The following is a 19253-nucleotide window of genomic DNA, read 5'->3' as shown; positions in this document are numbered from 1 at the left end:
TCTTTCTGCTGCTTAATTAGGCAATTGTACCACATATTTGATTTATAACACTCAACAAACGTTTGACTCCAATCTATTTCACACTGAATACATTCGTATTGTTTTGTAAAAGCAAGTTCCTTTTTGAGGTAGCACACTTCTTTGTTCACACTGAACATAAATTTGATTTGGTGCTCAAACTCAATATTTATGTTATTATAGGTAATACAATCTTGATTTATTTGTACAGTACAGACGTTGTAGTTAATATCAGGTAATGGGAATGTAAGTGCTTTTGGACAGAGCTGCACACAACATAGTGCACTTTTCATTAATGTACATACACACTAGTGTTGTAGTCAAGACCACCTAAACCGAGACCAAGTCATGACCAAGACCAAGACAGGCCGAGACTGAGACAAGACCAAGACTTTAAAGGGTCGGGAACGAGTCAAGACCAAGACCAAGACAGGCCGAGACTGAGACAAGACCAAGACTTTAAAGGGTCGGGAACGAGTCAAGACCAAGACCAAGACAGGCCGAGACCAAGTCAAGACCAAGACCATTGCAAATCACTGCATTAAAACACTTATGATAACATGTGGAATATGCATATGATTAGGCACTTCTTGTCTGTGTGTGTGCGTGCGTGTGTGTGTGTGTGTGTGTGTGTGTGTGTGTGTGTGTGTGTGTGTGTGTGTGTGTGTGTGTGTGTGTGTGTGTGAGTGTGCCATCAGAGAAGTTGATAAAATAATCAAAGGCATTGCAGATATGTGGGAATTTATCTTTGTCTATAAGGAAATAAAAGTGAACAAACACTAAAGAGCTGAAATCAACTTAACCATTTATTCTGAACTGTCTTTCCATGGCTTGCCATTCACTTAACACAATGCAGGTGTTTTTAGTAATAAAATTAGAAAAAATGTCATTGGGAGAAACTTAAAAAATGCTTAAACAATGCCAACATAATTTGCCAAACCTGAATAAACTGCATAAAATTAATGATAAAAAATAAAGTTGTGATGTGCACTGCAAAAAATTATTTTCAAGAAAAAATGTCTCGGTCTCAGACAAAAGTGAATCGGAATTTTATTTCAAGACCAGTCAAGACCACAACTGATGGCACACTGCAAAAAATGATTTTCAAGAAAAAAAATCTTACTATTTTTGTCTTGTTTTCAGTAAAAATATAAAAAAATTCTTAAATTAAGATGCTTTTTCTTGATGAGCAAAACTACGCAAGAAAGTAAGTCTAGTTTTTATGCCAAAAATATTACAATTTAAGTGATTTTCTGAATAAAACAAGCAAAAAAATCTGCCAATGGGGTAAGAAAAAAAAATCTTGAACCTATTTCTTAAACACTAAATTCAAGAAAAAATGTGTTTTATGCACAATTTGAAATTTTTGCTCTAAAAACTAGACTTATTTTCTTGGGTCGTTTTGTACATCAAGAAAAAGCATCTTAATTTAAGAATTTTTAGATATTTTTACTGAAAACAAGACAAAAATACTTAGATTTTTTTTTTCTTGAAAATCATTTTTTGCAGTGTGCCATCAGTTGTGGTCTTGACCGGTCTTGAAATAAAATTCCGAGTCCTCTTTGTCTGAGACCGAGACGAGACAGAGTAAAAATGCGGTCGATTCCAAGACGAGACCAAAACCTTTAAAAAGTGGTCTTGAGACCCGTCTTGAGACCGAGACCGGTCTCGAGAACTACAACACTAATACACACAAAAAATATGGTGCAAAACAGCACTATAAGATCTACTTTAAGTGCAATATAGCACCTATGTAGAGCCATAAGTGGTGGATGTAAACCCACATGGATGTGGATACTATATGTACTATGTTAACTTGGTTAAAATTAAACTAATTTTAAGTCTAATTATAGCTGCTTGTCTGAACAAAGCCGCAAATTTTTTTGATGGCCCTTCATTTTTAAAGGGCTTCAACATTTGTATTGCAAATTACACCAAAATAAAAAACTCTCTTGACTTTTTAATTAACCTTTTGTGAAAAGATTTTCTTTGAAACGCCATGCATTTCAACCTGATATTTAAAAAAATACCAAAACAATAAAATGTTTTCTCGCACCAGTGTTTTAAACATAACGACTCAGCAAGGACAATAAATGTCAGAAGGTTACATTTGAAGGACATTATAGAAAACAGCCCAACAACTCTCCTTTAAAGCTCAAACACATGCAGACTCTTCCACAGGCGTCTCATTACAGAGAAACCGGATCAATTAGGCTCATTATCACTTTTTCCCCTGAGAACCGCCTGTGTCACTTTTCAGGAGGTGCGAGCGTAATTTGATGAAGTATTTCACACTTTGAAGAGTGGAGAGATGAGAGTGGGGGATTGGGGTGGGTACGTCAGAGGAATGAAAGAAAAGAACTATCAAGTGAAGACAACAATATGCCACAGCTGATCATAAGCCGCATGAAAATGTCACCCAGACTTTGACATATGCTTCCGCATTATCTCTGACAGCAGATTGAAATGAACAATTGAGCCCCTTTAGATATCTCTAATGTCTGATGAGCATAGAAGAGGTCATGTTCATCTTTGTAGGTTAATTGATGTTGCCTTGCACCCATGCACCCATTTCAACATACGTATAGTGTAATACATATGCTACCAAAATCTCATTTCAAAACGGTTTCTGCTTCCAGAACTACAACAACAATTTGTAACAGCAAAGATTGGCTATGGAAATGAGCATGGATTGCAAAAATACAACATTTAGATTGTTCAATTAGAATCATTCACCTCCCACTGTGCATTAAGAAATACAGTATGGTGTGGTATTTGTGGCCTTTATAACTGAGAAAGAAATAAGAAAAAAGAAAAAAGAAAGAAAATGTAATGTATCCTCCATTTATGGCTCTGCCAATTTTACGGGCAACAATAAGTGCCAAGATTTCCATCAAGTACCTGGGGGTGGTAAGAAATAAATCACATAATATGGGAAAATGCAGTCGGATATAGGAGGAAGAAATGATATATGGCAGTGAGTCAATGGAATCTCAATAGTTTCCAACAAATGGACAAATATTTTTCTTCCTTGCCATCCCCCGTGTTCTCTCTATTCAAATAAACCCAATCTTGACATATTTCCAGTACAGTACCAGCATAAACTCTAAAAAATGATTGGTTATTTTCAGCCCAGCATTGGGTCAAAAAGGGACGAACCCAGCCATTGGGTTAAAATCAACCCAGAAAATGTTTATATTTAATTAAACTATGGGCTAAAACAGCATTTTTGGTTGAAACAACCCAGCATAGGTTAAATTACACCCCAAAGGGTTGGTTTTGTCCCTTTTTGACCCAGAATAAAAAAAAACAGTGTACGGTATACACAAAGACGACTTCCTGTTGACAAATAGGATTTCAATATTTATTTTTGTGATTTTGCAATCAAAATGTCCAATAATTTCTAGAAATTTGCACCGAAAATTTTGATTTTTTTCTCCTATAATTAGGATATCAAGAACCATTAAATGCTTGTCTTATATTAAATTATTATTAAAAAGTTCTCAAATAATTAAATAATTAGGTGAACAGTCAGTGATATAATAAGAACAGAGAAACAAATGAAAATATGAAAAAGTTCAAGATCCAGATACACTGTTTGTTTTTTGATTAACATAGCCAGCTGTCACACAGTGGTTTTAAAAACTTGGTCACTAGGATGATTTAAGGAAAATGTTATTAAAATAATTAACCACTTCAGCCGCATAAATGTTTGATAAATGTTTGATATTAATAAGAACATATGCATCAATCATGACCATAATTTTTTAGGGTCAAGTTCAAAGCCTGAAAGTAGTTCGGTCCTTCGGTCCTAATGCTTCGATAAGATGTCCCACAGATGTCCCAAGTGCCCAACAACTTAATATCAGGACTAGAAAACACTAAATTGAAATGCATTATGATATTGCTTCACCCTGTTTTTGGCATTTATGTGAGACAGAAGGTGCACACAGGTCTCACACAGACCTTTCACGTATGTATCCTCATAAAATAATCCAATATACTAGCTTACAATAAAAAAAACTGTAGAACTAGAGAAGAGATAATAGTGATATGTGCTCAGGAGATTGTGATTGATTCAAAAATAACACAACGTTTTGTTTGCGAAAAACTGGAAGGACTGATTACTGTATAGTCATTTGTTTAAATGAGCACACACAGTTTGTCAAAACATGCTTATTATAAATATTAAAGAGATAAACAAACAGACATGCAAAGTCATTTAACAGACATTGAATTGTTACAGTGCGATACTGTACTCACTGCTCACTAGTTTTGCCGCCATGTTTAAATTGCAACTTTTGACTAAATTTCATTGTTTTATCTTCTACACATCACATGAAGGACTGCAGAGACAAATGTTCACACACTTCACAGACTGCACTGACAGCAAATAATGCTGCGTAACTTCAAGCAGAGCACACGCTGTTCTACCTGACTATGAACAATCAATCATAGCCTGACTGCCCCCAAAACGTTCAGTTAAATCAGGGGAAAATGGTTCATAATTTATCCTCCATAATCCAGTACAGCAGAACATCTGTGATTTTTAATAAGTGCATTACATTTTCCTTTATCTAACATTTCACTTATAAACAAACCCTGTGTTTCCTTATGGCACAAAAAAAATATTAAGGCACATCAGTCACCTGCACCTGTTTTTCTCATATCCTCACTTAATGAGAGAGTGAACTGCCAAAATTAGGGTAATAAGTTAAAAATTAAATGGTAACTTGTAACTTGTAATTAAGCTACAGTAATAATAATTAGCCAAGATGTCAGGGTCTAAATTCTTTTACATCTTTACCTGTACCTACCACACATGATTCAAATGTCACATGATATTTGACAAAATATGTGTGTTCAAGCTCATGCGATGTTACGCGTCGCAGACCGATCTGCGAGGTTTGCCGCCTGCGGGAGCCGTCAAGTCGGACACCTGTTGCTAGTGTGCTGTGTTTCTGTTTTTTAATCACGAAAGAAGTGAATTAGATGGCGAATTCGTCAAAAAACTAATCTTTTAATAAAAGTTGCAAACAGAAACCCTTTATATTGAATATTTCAGTTGCTGTTAATGCTGTATTTCCAAAAACAAACAGCTTGGATTATTGAAATATCAATAGAGTGTCGACTTTAACGTCTTTTCATATTTTTTTTTACATTTGCACAATATAACATATTCAGGTATGTTAACGAGTTTTACCTGATATAAAACAGAAATTTATAATGTGTATTATTGGAATTTAAGGTTGGATTATACATGAAATGCATGTGTTTGTTGTCATCAGTAAGGCGACCAATCACAAAGAGCTGTGTCGTCATCAGAGAGGCTGCGCCGCTGAGACAGCCGGCTTTACTCTCGAAACGCTCTCACGGTACCTTTAAACCACAGTCACATGCATTCAGCGCCAGCTCAAGAATTAGTACGAACCGGCATACACTGCTTCAAGTCAGGCACAGATCGATCTGCGCTAACAATGAAGTCGAATACACACATTAAAAAAGACAAAATAAAACAAAATAAAAGTCCTATGCATGTCCAACATGTAATACATTACACTAGAAGTATTCAACAAACTGCACTTCAACTATCTGTGAAATTTGCCAAGGGATCAGATACTTGATGTTTTGCCTGTGTCTATGAGGACAAAGCTAGCTCCATGACTAGCTAAAAATGAATTAAAATCATCTTCGGTAAGGCAAATATTTTTTTCCAAATTTGTATTAATTTTTTTTTTTTAAACATACACATATTATTTAACTCTAGATTGGAGATTTTTGTTATTGTTTATTTATTATGGTAAAATATGATTTAATAAATAATTGGGGGTGATAAATTTAGGTGCAAACTTTTCCCTAATTTGTCATTTCCAATGTCTAATTATTTTAAGTGTTATACTGAGATAAATTATATTTTATACCCATTAAAAAATATGCATATATATTATGCGATTTTCCAGTGTAGGTGGTTTACTGTGCCAAACCTACAAAACCCACACACACCAGCAACAGTACGTCAATGTTCATCATCACTTCATTTCTTTCCTCAAGTGCACTTTACAGAGTCCTGAGTGTTTCTCTGCTAATCATTTCAAGAGTATCAGCCATGACTCCAATGCAGCCAACTCTCTTGTCTGATTTGTCATTAAAGACACAATAACTTCCAACATCAATCAATCTAAACTTTTTCTATAAAAAAGATCGAATTTCAGTATATAAAAGACCACCATTGTATGTAAAGCCAACTTATTATTAAAAAACACATTTTTCATAGGAAATTGAATCTGGCAAGTAAAAATTATAGATAATAAACATTGCAGACAGCAAAGCCAATTAGATTCCTCACAATAAATTCTGAAAAACATTGAAAGCAACAAACAGCAAAAATAAAAAATGAAACTCAATTCAATTCCTACATTTACTACATTACACCCACAGTCAATGCTACCAGAACCAGATTTGGACTCAGTACAGAAAGAGAAGGATGACGGTGTGATTTAATGGTTTCGGTCGGAGGGTTGTTCCTTCATAAAAGCTGGCCGAGGAGACACCCATATATCAAGAGGAAGCACAAGCTGAGAGTTAAACAAATAAATAAGAGCAATTAAACAAAGTGGCCACCACTACAAGACCCCTACACCCATACTGCAAGACCATTCAAATGCAGGAAGGATTTTAAATTGTTACACTTGTTAAAGCACTTAGGTAAATTTAATCTTAATACGCATCAATGCAGAGCACAGCTGTCAAAGTCTAATGGACTTATTAAGTAAAAAGATTTATACTTCCTCCGTAGCTATGGCATAGGCTGTGCATAGGTCTGTGCAACCTGATGTGCACTTTTCCAAAAATGGTTAGCTTGGTTCAGTCAGCCCCTGCTGGTTGATTTCTCCGTTGACAGCAATCAAATGTAATCTCATATTGTGAAACAACTGTCTGCCAGAAACATCAATATCGATAAACTTTATATTTCATTTCAGTTTTCTTTTAGAGGGTTGTTTACAGTATAAAATTGACTTTCTTGTCATATACCTTTAACGTTATAGCTCAGGATAATTGCAGGTGACGGTTCAGGACTGCGTGAGTGCCAATCGGTGCCAATTTTTCCCCACATTCTGACATTAATGGCTTTAGATAATTGGCTCAAAAATGTTTGTGGTTTTTATGAGTGAAGATATCAAATGGTATATTTCTGCTCCGGCTGATCCACTGAGATATAAATAAAGACCATCTTGGTCTATGATACGTTGTTAGCAGCACTAATCTATGAGTTTCATGCATAGGTGGCTATGGTTCGTCAGATTTAAAGAACCTGTCCTGTCTCGTATAAATTTAAAGAGGCCAGAGGTGCTCAATATTGTAGAGTTGTAATAAACACCCAAACAAATTTATAATGACCTTTCAGCTCACTTGAAATGTGTAGGTGTGTTAGAGAAAAAATACGGTACGAAATTACTGTAACCACAAGAATGATAAAACACCGTTTATACAGTAAAGCAATTACAAACCTAATATTTACTCTATGTTTAGTTGCCACAGTGCAATAAAAATATCCTGCTTTCTTCAAAAATAACCCAAAGGAAAAGTAATTACCCAGTCATTTTTTTCTAGCAAAATTACTTGAATGTAAATCACATGGTACAGTAATTATGACTACCAAGCAACTCTGCAGGTAAGTGGATCTCCAGCAGCAGAATTAAGCACTGCTGCAGTATAGAGGATTCAATTATATGAAGGTCTTCTCTAAATGTGCTGCATATACACAATAAAACCAAGCACATATATACTGTATATGTATTGCTATTGCAGAGGTAGCTGTAAGGCATTCTGTATATTGGACTGACACAGGGGTGACGGCTATATATATCCCCACAGCCTCCACAATACCACATTTCCTAGCCCCAATTATAGCCACACATACTGAAATATTCACCTGCATGTCACAGATGTCAGCTTACTGCTGACATGTTTCCATGGATGATATTTAATATTAGATATAGCAATGTGCATTATAATAGTAGACTACCGTTGAAGAAAAATCAACATATCAACAAAGGCTTTGATAGTACTGAAAGAACATTTAAAATATCACACGCTGACTCAAGGGCTGACAGAAGCCTTTGTAAAAGCATTCTGTTGACACAATTCAGTCAAATTTACCACACACAAATTGCTTCAAATCCAAATGAATAAAATCCTAATTGGGTGGATAAAACCGCAAGCAAACAAAACCATCTTCAGTGATTAGACTTTGCTGAGAATTGATTCAACAGAAATTATGTGGGATAATATAGCGTTCTGCGTACTGAGGACAGACTTCAAATAAATCACAAGAATCACAAAAATTCAAAACGTAGCCAATTTAACAATACTTTAAATGTATTATGATAAACCTTTAAGATTTAGGATAGACAACTGACTTGAGTAGGGCAAATAGGTGGCAATGGTCCACAATGACTCGCTGGAAATATTTTACAGAGAATAAAGACTGGCTTCTTGAAAAGTCATATAGTAATGAAATCTCTGGGACAGACAGTGGCATCTCTTGAGAGTGAAGAATTAAAAATGAACTGTCATAAGGGGGACATATCATGAACATCTGACTTTTTCCATGTTTAAGAAATTCGGTCCCCAGTGCTTCTATCAACCTAGAAAATGTGAAAAGATTAACCCAGTAACTTAGTTTTGGTAAACCATTCTCTGCAAGCATGTGAAAAAATAGCTCATTGAAATTTGGCTCCCCTTGTGATGTCAGAAGGGATAACACCGCCCTCTAATCTGCACTATCCAACCACGGCACTGCCATTAGTGCAGAGATCAACTCATTTGCATTTTAAAGGACACCCCAAAACCGCACATTTTTGCTCACACCTGTAAAAAATACTTTGCTGCCTCTGCTGATTTACAAGTCATTTCAACTTACTATTATTTATCTTGACTAGAGATGAGTTGTTATAACTACAGGTGAGTTGTTATAACTAATAAAATTAAGTTGACTTTTCTCAACTATATTTTATAAGTTGTGACAACTCATCTCTGTTGACATGACTTGTAAATCTAAGTTGACTTAACAAAAAAATTTAAGGCAACAAAGTGCCAATTTTAACATGCTATAAATGATCTATGTGGTATTTTGAGCTAAACTTCACATATCGTCGCTTACCGATGAAAACCACGTATGTCCAATTTTGAGATTTTTCGACAGAATGAATGTCCAGGTTCATTTCCGTATACAGTATGCTTCACTTATCTAAATGTCCAATGAAAAGTTGTGAAATCATGTCATCTGATTTTCACGTATATCCATCTGGTGTCAAAGCTGTCAATCACGTCGCATATCTACCGCCCTGTGAGGGCATCTCGCCGGTCTCGTGAAGTTTCATCAAAGCTAAGCACTGGATAGCCGAATAAACATAGCCTGGTGAGACAATGACTTTCCTTCATCGAGGTAAACGTTTCCCCCCTGATGCCAGACGTACGTCTAGGGGTGACAAAATTACGGTAGGACTGTGCAAACAAAGTATCTGTCTAGCATTACCATGTCAGTGTATTGATTCATTGTCCCTTCATAGTTTGCAAGAGATATTTAATAAATGTATAATTAATATTAAATAAACTAAGCGTATTTAATAAACTAAGACGTAGGCTATTTAATAAACTGAGCGTATTCATCTGTCAATATGAAACGCGACTCGGACATTCTAATTAACGATCGGAAGAACGCGTATCGACCACCGTTACTGTAAAATATGCACGTATGTCCATTTAAACTCAATTCTGGTCAAATGTGGATTATATCATTACACTGGCAAGAATATGGTTACATGTAAAGATGCCGTACCAAGTATGACAACGCTAAATTCAACTGCTTTTGAAATACGTTGTTTTTTCACTTCCTGAAAAGTAACCATTTTGGACATACGTGAGTTTCATTGGGCAGCAACGATATGTACTCTGGGGACACCAAAGATTTATTTTACATTTTAAAAAAGTCTTGTGAAATGTCCCCTTTAAAACATTAGTTAGCAGATGGGCAGAATGGTCCATGAGCATCTAAGCAAGGTTGGTTAGTTGGTTTAAAAACTATGAAGGAAAAAATAATGCGATACAGGATGCAATTCCACATGGACCAAGCAAACATTATACAGACTGAAACAGCTCGGCTGTATAAAATAATAATAATAGCCTGTTTAAATAGTGTCAATATCTTTTTGGATTTCTCCAGAATTAAGAGTTCAGCTGACACTCATATACTGGCAGTACTAGTCTACCAAACACGGTTAATGTTAACAGAACACCATGGAAATGTGAGCTAGGGAAAAAAATCTAATGTAAAAATAAATAATACAAATAAAATGAAGATTTATTGAAAACGTCCTTGTACAACCGTCTACGCCAGGGGTGTTCAAAATCATGGAGAGTCGGTGTCCTGCAGAGTTTAGCTAAAAATGTCCTCAATACACCTGTCTGAAAGTTTCTAGTATGCCTTGTAAGACCTTGATTAGATGGATCAGGTGTGTTTGATTAGGGTGGGAATAAAACTCTGCAGAGACACCGGCCCCCAAGGAGAAGGATTTTACATCTTTAAAGTGTTTTACATTATTCTATGCTTAGGTGACAGGAACAGTGAGATGTTAAGAAGAAAAGGTGGTTTTAATCCCAATTCTTTTTATTTTACATAATGCAAAAATTCACAGGGAGGTGACTGAACTTGAGGCGTTGACAGGCGATGGTAAGTTAGTTCCCCTATCTAGACATCTTTTTAACATCTCTGCAACAAGAGATTGAGGATAGACATTTTCTATTAACTCGTGTTAATTTAAAATGTTCCAGTTTTCGGAACCACTAGAAAACTTGCACCTGTAATTAACAAAGCATATAAGTTCATTTTAAGGCACTAATAAACATTACATTTTAGCTAACATTTCCTAGTATTACCTATGGCAAGGCATGTGACTGTGACGTATGGTTTTAAAGTACAGCAAGAGCATTTCGAAAGTAGTCGGCTGGCTCAACCGGCGCAGCCCATAGACATTATATATGTAGATGCCTAATAGACTGATGCTGCCTATTGGAGCGGCCGTCATCTTGGATGGGTCCCAAATGAGGAAGGTGTATCCCCAACTACAATAATCATAACTCCCCAAATTTTTACCAGGTTTTTACACGCTTTGGTTACACATGATTAAGGTTAGTTACGATGACATAATATTATACATGGAAAAATAACCAAAATTATTGTCCAATCTTTCTTGTAAAAAGTAATCACATGCGATCCGGTATCAATACAGTGCCAGTTATTGCAACCGTAAGCTGCACAAAATACGGGCATAGTTGCTCGCTCTCCGTTGATTCCAATTGACTCTGGTGCTACATAAATTGAGGAGACCCAACCAATATGACGGTGACCCTGGATTACGTTCCAGCACGTCATGAGGTCTATCTACATAATGTCTATTGCGGAGTTCTGATGACGCTTCATGTTTAATCTAAACTTCAGTTCAACTAATAAACATTATAAATTCATGTTTTTAAAAAACAGATACAACTGGTTAATATACCAGAATGTGTTATATTGTGTCATTTAAAAAAATCAAAAGAAATGAAAGACCAAACTCTTTAAATAATCTCGGCTTAGGTTTCCCATTATTTTCGGGCATACAGAATAAAGAGCAACTAAAATATTCAATATAAAAGGTTTCTGGTTGCAACGTTTCTTAAAAGATTAGTTTTTTGACAAATTCACCATTAAATTCTCTTCATTCGCGAAAAAACACGGCACACACGACATTAAGGCAAGCAGCAGGTGTCCGACTTGACGGCTCCGTCTTCAACTTCTCCCTTGACTGCAAGCGGCAAACCGCGCCTAACGGTCTGCACAGCACCGCATGAACTCAAACACACCTACTGGAAAAGCTAACTGAGGCAAAGTAAGGTAAGCTGACACGACCTGACCTGTGGGGTACTATGCAAATTGAAAAGCGCCATTAGTCACCAAAGGTGAAGATTTAGTCACATATGGGATTGATTTACTTGCACTGTAGAGGGTTGCACATTATTAAAATAAAAGGAAACACACAAAAAGTGAACACATTCAGAGTTCATAAATGTTTTCTATAAAACTCATTTCATTGGGGAAAATGTATCAGCAAAAGGATCTATGAACGTAGGCAAGCTTTTGAAAAAGGCAGCATTGGAATGAAGAACAGGCCAAGGCCCCAAGGACACGCCTCCAGAGACTATCTGTTTCCTTCATTCCCCAAAGCCAAAATCCTTTCATTTTCTAAGTATACAAGTAAAGAATTCAGGCTTATGTCAGTGATAAAGTCAAAAGCACTGAATCAACTCCTAGGCTTCAATTTTCCAAACATTAGACCACAATCAAATTTTATTTCCTTTTGCTCACTAAAGGTTTTTCAAAAAGTGTTTTTTCTTCAAATACATCTTTAAATAACACAGTCTCCATTTTTAAGTATTTTACATTTCTACACTCTCTCTGCAGAATATAACATTAGCAAGCCGTTTCATTTAATGACTTTATAAAACCCAAGTGACTTTATCTAGAATTTACAGTAGATGTATTACTTAATCTAAAATGTACTTACCGTGTTCGTAAGTTTCCCGGACTCGGCTGTCCATCATAGACCGAGAGGATGTCAAAGTCCTCCTCTAAGGCAAAGCCTTGAAATACCAACTGTATCCGGTTGTGTTCCTGTGCCACAATCACCCATGTGCAGTTGGCGTAGTTGGGATATCCGTACGGGTATCCAGGGCTTTCTATTGTCCCATTTGGACTGTGTAATGTGTGACTGCAGTTTTGAGCTGTAAATAAAAGAGAAGAATTACGAATTAAATGGATGAAATTGTTTGAGATTCAGCTCAAATGACTAATGCAGCATTCGAATGTCAAGCATTTGCTTTCCATTAGGTACACATAAAAATATATTAACCTTTAATTGTATAACGTTGAACGAAACTGTGAACATACAGTAAAAGTGGAACAATGGAATTACCATGCAAATAAAGACATGAGATTGGCATTGCAAAGGCATTATATAAGGTTTGAAGATGTATGCTTTTTTGGTCAATGATGCGTTCTGGTGAATAATAAAAATATGATTACAACAGTACATATGTACTACATGCAATATGGATACATTTCAGACATAGCACGCCATGTTTTCATAATTTTTTCCCATATGTTTATTACATTTATGCATTTGGAAGGCACTTTTACAGTACATTCAATGTACATTATTTCTATTAGTATGTGTTTCATATATGTTTACATATTCAATCAGAAAGTTTGCTACAGTAGTCTATCAACAGAGAGTTTACAAACAATGCTCTATGATTTACAACCCGCAGCGTAATGAATATGTTCATTTGGCAGTTAAGTCTAGGTTTTACATTATTCATTTACATTAATTACTGTGTTATTTCATCTGACAGAGCATTTAATCATTTGTTAGAACAATAAAATGCATCCACAACAAGGACCTTATAATGTCCATGTAATTATTAAAGTGCATACTCAAGGTGCATATAAATAAGCTGAGTTAAAATTTCCGTAATATTTATTTATATTTTTGTCGCACCTCTGCAAACGTATAAAGCACTAAGATTCAGTTTAGGAGCGTGTTTAATCTACACATGGTTCACAACATTAATACTGTCTGCTGGCATTGGTATTACACAGTATTATCAGTGATCAGTATAATGTTTCCAGGGTTACCCTGGAAGGAAAACAGGTAATAGCATGCATGATACACTTGGTTATTACTCTGAATAATTTTAATAACTCTATATTGCCTGCAGCTCAGACTACACTCTTGTGCATTAATTGCACTTCTCTTTTGCATACCTGTCATAGACCTCTTATAAAATACTGCATGCAATCTGAAATTTTAATAACTGTGTGTGGCTCCATTCATTAAAAAAGCTTGACCTTAATAACTTGTTCTGGACAGATCTGTACCAGCACTTTTAATTAATTGTCCCTTCTTGCTTTAATGTTGTCAGATTTGTTATCTATGTATTTTTATTCCATCTTAAATATCTGCTCCAGTCACACAGGATTTGACAGCATGCCCTAACTTCCCCTGTGGTTAGTAAAAGTTTACAAAAGATTATTAGTTTTAATTCAACTGATAAATTCTACTGTATGTAGTGTATAAAAAAGAAAGAAACCTTTTTTTTTAAGGCAAAACAATGCAAACAGATATCAAATCGTAGGGTAGAACAGTTTATCTGTTTGTTTAATTCCTAAACAAATAAGAATTTATCTGGGGTTAGGTGATTAAAATGGCATTAGGATACATAATTAGATAACATCTGTTATCTTCGAAGCACATTACATGATGAAAACAAACCCAGGACACAAATGGGAACTCAGCATGTCCACATATAGCACACATATTTCTCTAACATACTGGCGTGGAGATTACTCTTAATGAAAAACCAAGCTCTAACAGCATGCCACATATGCACAAATGTTCATTGCATTCCCTCAATGAGAACCCATTGCATGAAGTCAGATAAAGCTATTTAACGCAACGATTCTGTATGCAAAACATGGAGTGCAATTACGTGGGAATAAATGTACGTTCTCTTATTCCATGCACGAATACCGTGCTGGGGTTTTATTGGATAACTCCCCGACAGAATTGGGATTTGGATTTCATAAGGAGGAGAGCTTTGCCTACCAGCATAGAATTTTAATAATTAAGTGAAGATGTATCTGCGTAAGGAAAAACCTCTGGTGGTTTGGTTAAACTAAAGAATTGTTGCAATACAGTTGAGTGGTATTCAAATATTCTGCCTTGGGCCAGTAGCCATATTTCTGTGAATTTTAACAAATGATAATAGAGTGTTTAGGGTTTATGTCCCGTGCCAGGTTTAAAATGCATGGTGTTTGTGATAACCGTACTCATGACATAATTATTTAGGCTAGGAAGTGTCCCAAAACAAAATGTTAAGCAGAATTTGTGGCTCTTGAAAGAATTTTGTTATTGGAATTGTATTAATTATACGATGAGAAACAAAAAGTGAGGATTTGGATTACAGTACATTCATTACAGATATGGTCCGTACTGAATGAGCTTGGAAAAGAGTTAGATTTTTAATCTTCTAACAAGTCTACTATTGTGATTCAGAAGAAAGGCAGGAAATTGAAATGACCTATGGGAAAATATTTTTTTTTAATGGTTTTTATTATTATTTAGATAAACAGTTACTTTGGGCATAGTGCTTAGCCTAAAGTTACAAGCATTTACACTTACGTTTGAGGCAGATGCTTTATTCTAAATGGACTTACTGTACTGTCAAATTATTATTATTATTATTACTATTTTCAAAATATTTACCCCAGCTGTCACTGGTGCAGTCAAAAACTTCAAAAAGTACAACTTTGGACCTAAAAAGTTCATATTAGTACCTCAGAGATACATAACATATTCAAACATAATGCATTACCCAGTGAGCTATAATAACAATAAATGCAAGCAGTCATGATCTCTCCTTGAGAGTTGTAAAGTATGATAAAGTACTTTAAAACTTTTCATAGTCATCTAGTCAGCATTAGACTATTTTATACAAAGGACAATGTTTTGTCCTACAGCAAGGTGTTGTAAATGCAGAAAAAAAACACTGGATAATTATCATAGTATATACTGAATCAGTATAGCCCTAAATCCTTCCTTACAAACCTTTATTACAGAAAAATGTCAATGGTTTGCTTCATTTTTATGCGAAATGGATCCGATAGAAGTCACAAAATCAATGAGGACCCAAGCAGCCATACATACAGAGTCATACCAATACTGAATTGATAGTCCAGCCACAACCCTCACACCTGCATACTACATCTAATTCTGTTTTCATATACAGTATTGTCCAAAAAAAGTCTCAGGCCACCACCAGCTTTGTGGATTTAGCAGTTGTTATGAAACTGTTGCACTCTCTTTACTAAGATTACATGTACACATACAGTATGTAACTGGAAATATTTACACAAAATGTTTTGTTAGGCAAAAGTCAGCATTTAGTATGATCTACCTCGGGACTAAGCACATACTGTATGATTTTTTAAGGAAACTGAAGTCCTGAAGTCATGAGACATTAGATATATATTGATTAAAGAAATTATTACATGTGTTCACTATACCATTGCAAAAAAAACCTAATCTAATGTTGCCCTAAGACTTTTGTACAGTCCTGAATGTGCATAAGTTCAGATATGTATACATACAGTAGCTATGTCATTCGACGAATACACATATTTATACATGTTGTTCGCCATTTTGGAACGATCCAGCTGCAGAAGTCACTCACAGTTTTCCAGGATACCACGATATGGGACAGCCTCTGGTTTGTAAACCCTGCAGAAATTTTTATTCCTGAATATATTTATATTCCTGACTATATTTATATTCCTATATTCCTAAAAAATGGGCTAACCCAATAAACCTAGCTCAAATGCATTTTAATATTGACAGTCTATAAACAAAATCCTTCAACATTTAATCCACAGAAAAAAAGTGATTACCGCAGACTTGGCAACATTAAATCCGCCCTGGACCGTTCCAGTATGGCAGGCAACTTGTGTATAGCAGCCCATAGAAACAGCAGCTAATGACGTATCCAAGTATACATATTTATGCTTAAGTTGGTCCCTCTTAATATCACACAGGTGTTTAACTGTAATAGTGATACCACAGGTTCACACATTATACACAGCTAAAAAGTTTTTACATCATCTCATCATATTCACAATCTTTCCTTTAGCACAACTGGTAGAGCATGGTGCTAGCATTGACAAGTTGATCTGTTTGATCTGAGTTTGATCTGAATACATCTGATCCAAACGTGAACAGATTTGAAATTACAAAATGTAAGCACAGTTAATGCAGTTATTCACAGGGATACTGCACACAGATGTTCATTACCAGGCTGAAAGTTACAAAAGCCATAATGAGAGATTAAATACAAATGTGAGCGTTTACCTAACTTGTGTTCCGCATTCATAACACAGTGTCTCCAATACAGAACAAAAGCACAGGCCCGAAATAATCTGACCATGATGGAAATATTATTGATCGCCCACCTACAACTGTATCACCGCCCACCCCCAGATACATTCAGGCCCTTTGATGGTGTGAGGTGCAAATTATAAACTCTTTATTATGGCATACCCTATTATAAGTGAATACATTTACTTCACCTTGCATGCTGGTTAAAATCAATAGCTACAGATTATCTTTTAGAACGGGTTTCTCATTGAAGAAAATTCATTTGGATGTATGCTACTGACCACAGGTAATGGACTTTTTGAATTTACTTCTTATTTAAAGGTTTTGCAGATTCACAATAGCTTAAGTAATGTTTTTTTTTATTCTTGAGTGCAGATTTGCAAATGCATGTTGATGATCTAATGAATTGAAGTAAACTGCAAACAGCAAAAAATCATTACTGTAATATTATTGTATTGCAAAACATTTAATTTAGAAGAAAATAACAGCAAACTAAAACTAAGCCTTATTTTTTAAATATCTCTGTTGGGTGTTCGACATACAGTAATTCACAATGAAATGTATTTTAAAAACAATTCAGATGCAATTCCCTGTATGAATATCTCTTCACATGTGTTTTTTGTTTGTATTGTATGCATGTATTGTCTTGTGTATAGAAAACAATACATTCATTTTTACATGCTCTGCAAAAATACAAAGAACTCCAGAGCTCCCTAAGCCTGCAATCCACTCACTGATCCAGTCTTTTTGCATTTGTTTATTGTTTTCTGAGCATATTGGTGAAGTGAAGTGCAAACTGGGAGCTTTGACCTTGTTTAGATCAACTGCTGAGACCACCTCCAGAGCCAACCAATGTTTGTTTTACCTCCGCTGTTGTGTTGCTGCTACGGGGCTGCGGGGCTCGGCATGACACTTTGATAAATCGATGGCTGCTGTGCCGTGCTACGGCAGGACAGCAATCCTTCAGAGTGGCCACAATCAGAGATCTTAAGAGGGCAGGATAGTGAGACAAGGATAGGGGGGTTCTGTATGAGCAGCAGGTCTGTATGTTTTTCACCTATTGAACTAAAAACAGTGGGCAGCATGAATTTCATTTTAAGATAACACCAGTCTCTGTTATTGGCAAAAATTCCCAGTTTCATTGGCAGAGATTATTATATGCGAAATCGCACACTGTGACAGTAGGCACTGAATTAGATTAAGTACCTACTCATTGACCGATAAAACAGTAGGTACTATATACTGTAGTATGAATATAGATATTATGAATGAATTCGGACGTACTACATCTGCCAAGTTGATATATCACGTGACATAAGTCATCATACCAACAAGTAAGTTGTCAACTGGAATGATGTTAAACAAGAGCAATTTAACCACAAAGGGCATCTGTTTAATATACATAAGAAATAATTGACGAAAGGCTGTTGAATTATAAGTAAATCAACCCTGTTTCACAAAATTATGTACCTATAGTCATGTAAATTTTTGATTATTTTCTGTGACACTGTCACATTTTTCCGCGTTTATACATGACCGTATCACGCATTTCTGTTTACGTGTTCCTGTCTCGTATTGGTTACTCAACTGCTTTATCCTATTTTCAAACCATTGTCGCTTCTGTTTAGGGTTTAATTTGGTGTTTGTGTTAGGATGTCACTTTAAGTATTGGTTTATACTATTTTCAGATTTTTTACATTTGCGAATATTTTGAATCATTGTCGCCTGGCGTTAGGGTTAGACTTGGGTTTGGGTAAGGATGTCATTTTATGTAAATCTAACCCTAAACCGAAGCGACAATGGTAAGAAATTAGTACAAAACTGTTGAGTAACAAATACCAGACTGGACACGTAAACAGAAATGCGTTATACGGTCACGGAAAAATGTGGCAGTGTCACGGAAAAGAATCAAAAATTTACATGACTATAGTTACGTAATTTCATGATACTGGGTTGAAGAAAATAGTGCACAAGGTGGTTATGCGGCCCAACATGAAGCAGATTATTTTCAAAGTCAATTGTTCCGCTTATAAGGTTACCACAAACATCGCTCTGGGATGCGTTTTCCAAAAGCACTATAGATGCAAGTTCTGTCGTTACTAAGAGTTCAATGGTAACAACGACCATAGTGTCATGGTTAGCAACACGATGAGACGAGATGCGGATCCAAGTGCAGTTTATTCCAGAAATGTGCAGGTAAACAAA

The 19253-nt window shown here is 35.6% G+C and overlaps 1 protein-coding gene across 1 annotated transcript in view; it reads right to left on the bottom strand.

Moving 5' to 3' along the window:
- The window catches only part of csmd2 (CUB and Sushi multiple domains 2), a 364270-nt gene that overhangs the window by 329945 nt on the left and 15072 nt on the right, over positions 1–19253 (bottom strand). The window contains exon 2 of the mRNA XM_065292427.1: positions 12624–12840. Within this exon, the coding sequence (XP_065148499.1) occupies positions 12624–12840 (217 nt within the window). The remainder of the gene's footprint in view (positions 1–12623; positions 12841–19253) is intronic.

Source organism: Paramisgurnus dabryanus, chromosome 19, assembly GCF_030506205.2.
Source record: "Paramisgurnus dabryanus chromosome 19, PD_genome_1.1, whole genome shotgun sequence".
NCBI classification, from domain to species: domain Eukaryota; kingdom Metazoa; phylum Chordata; class Actinopteri; order Cypriniformes; family Cobitidae; genus Paramisgurnus; species Paramisgurnus dabryanus.
The sequence above is the reverse complement of the archived record's forward strand: the minus strand, read 5'-3'. Positions and strand labels throughout refer to the sequence as shown.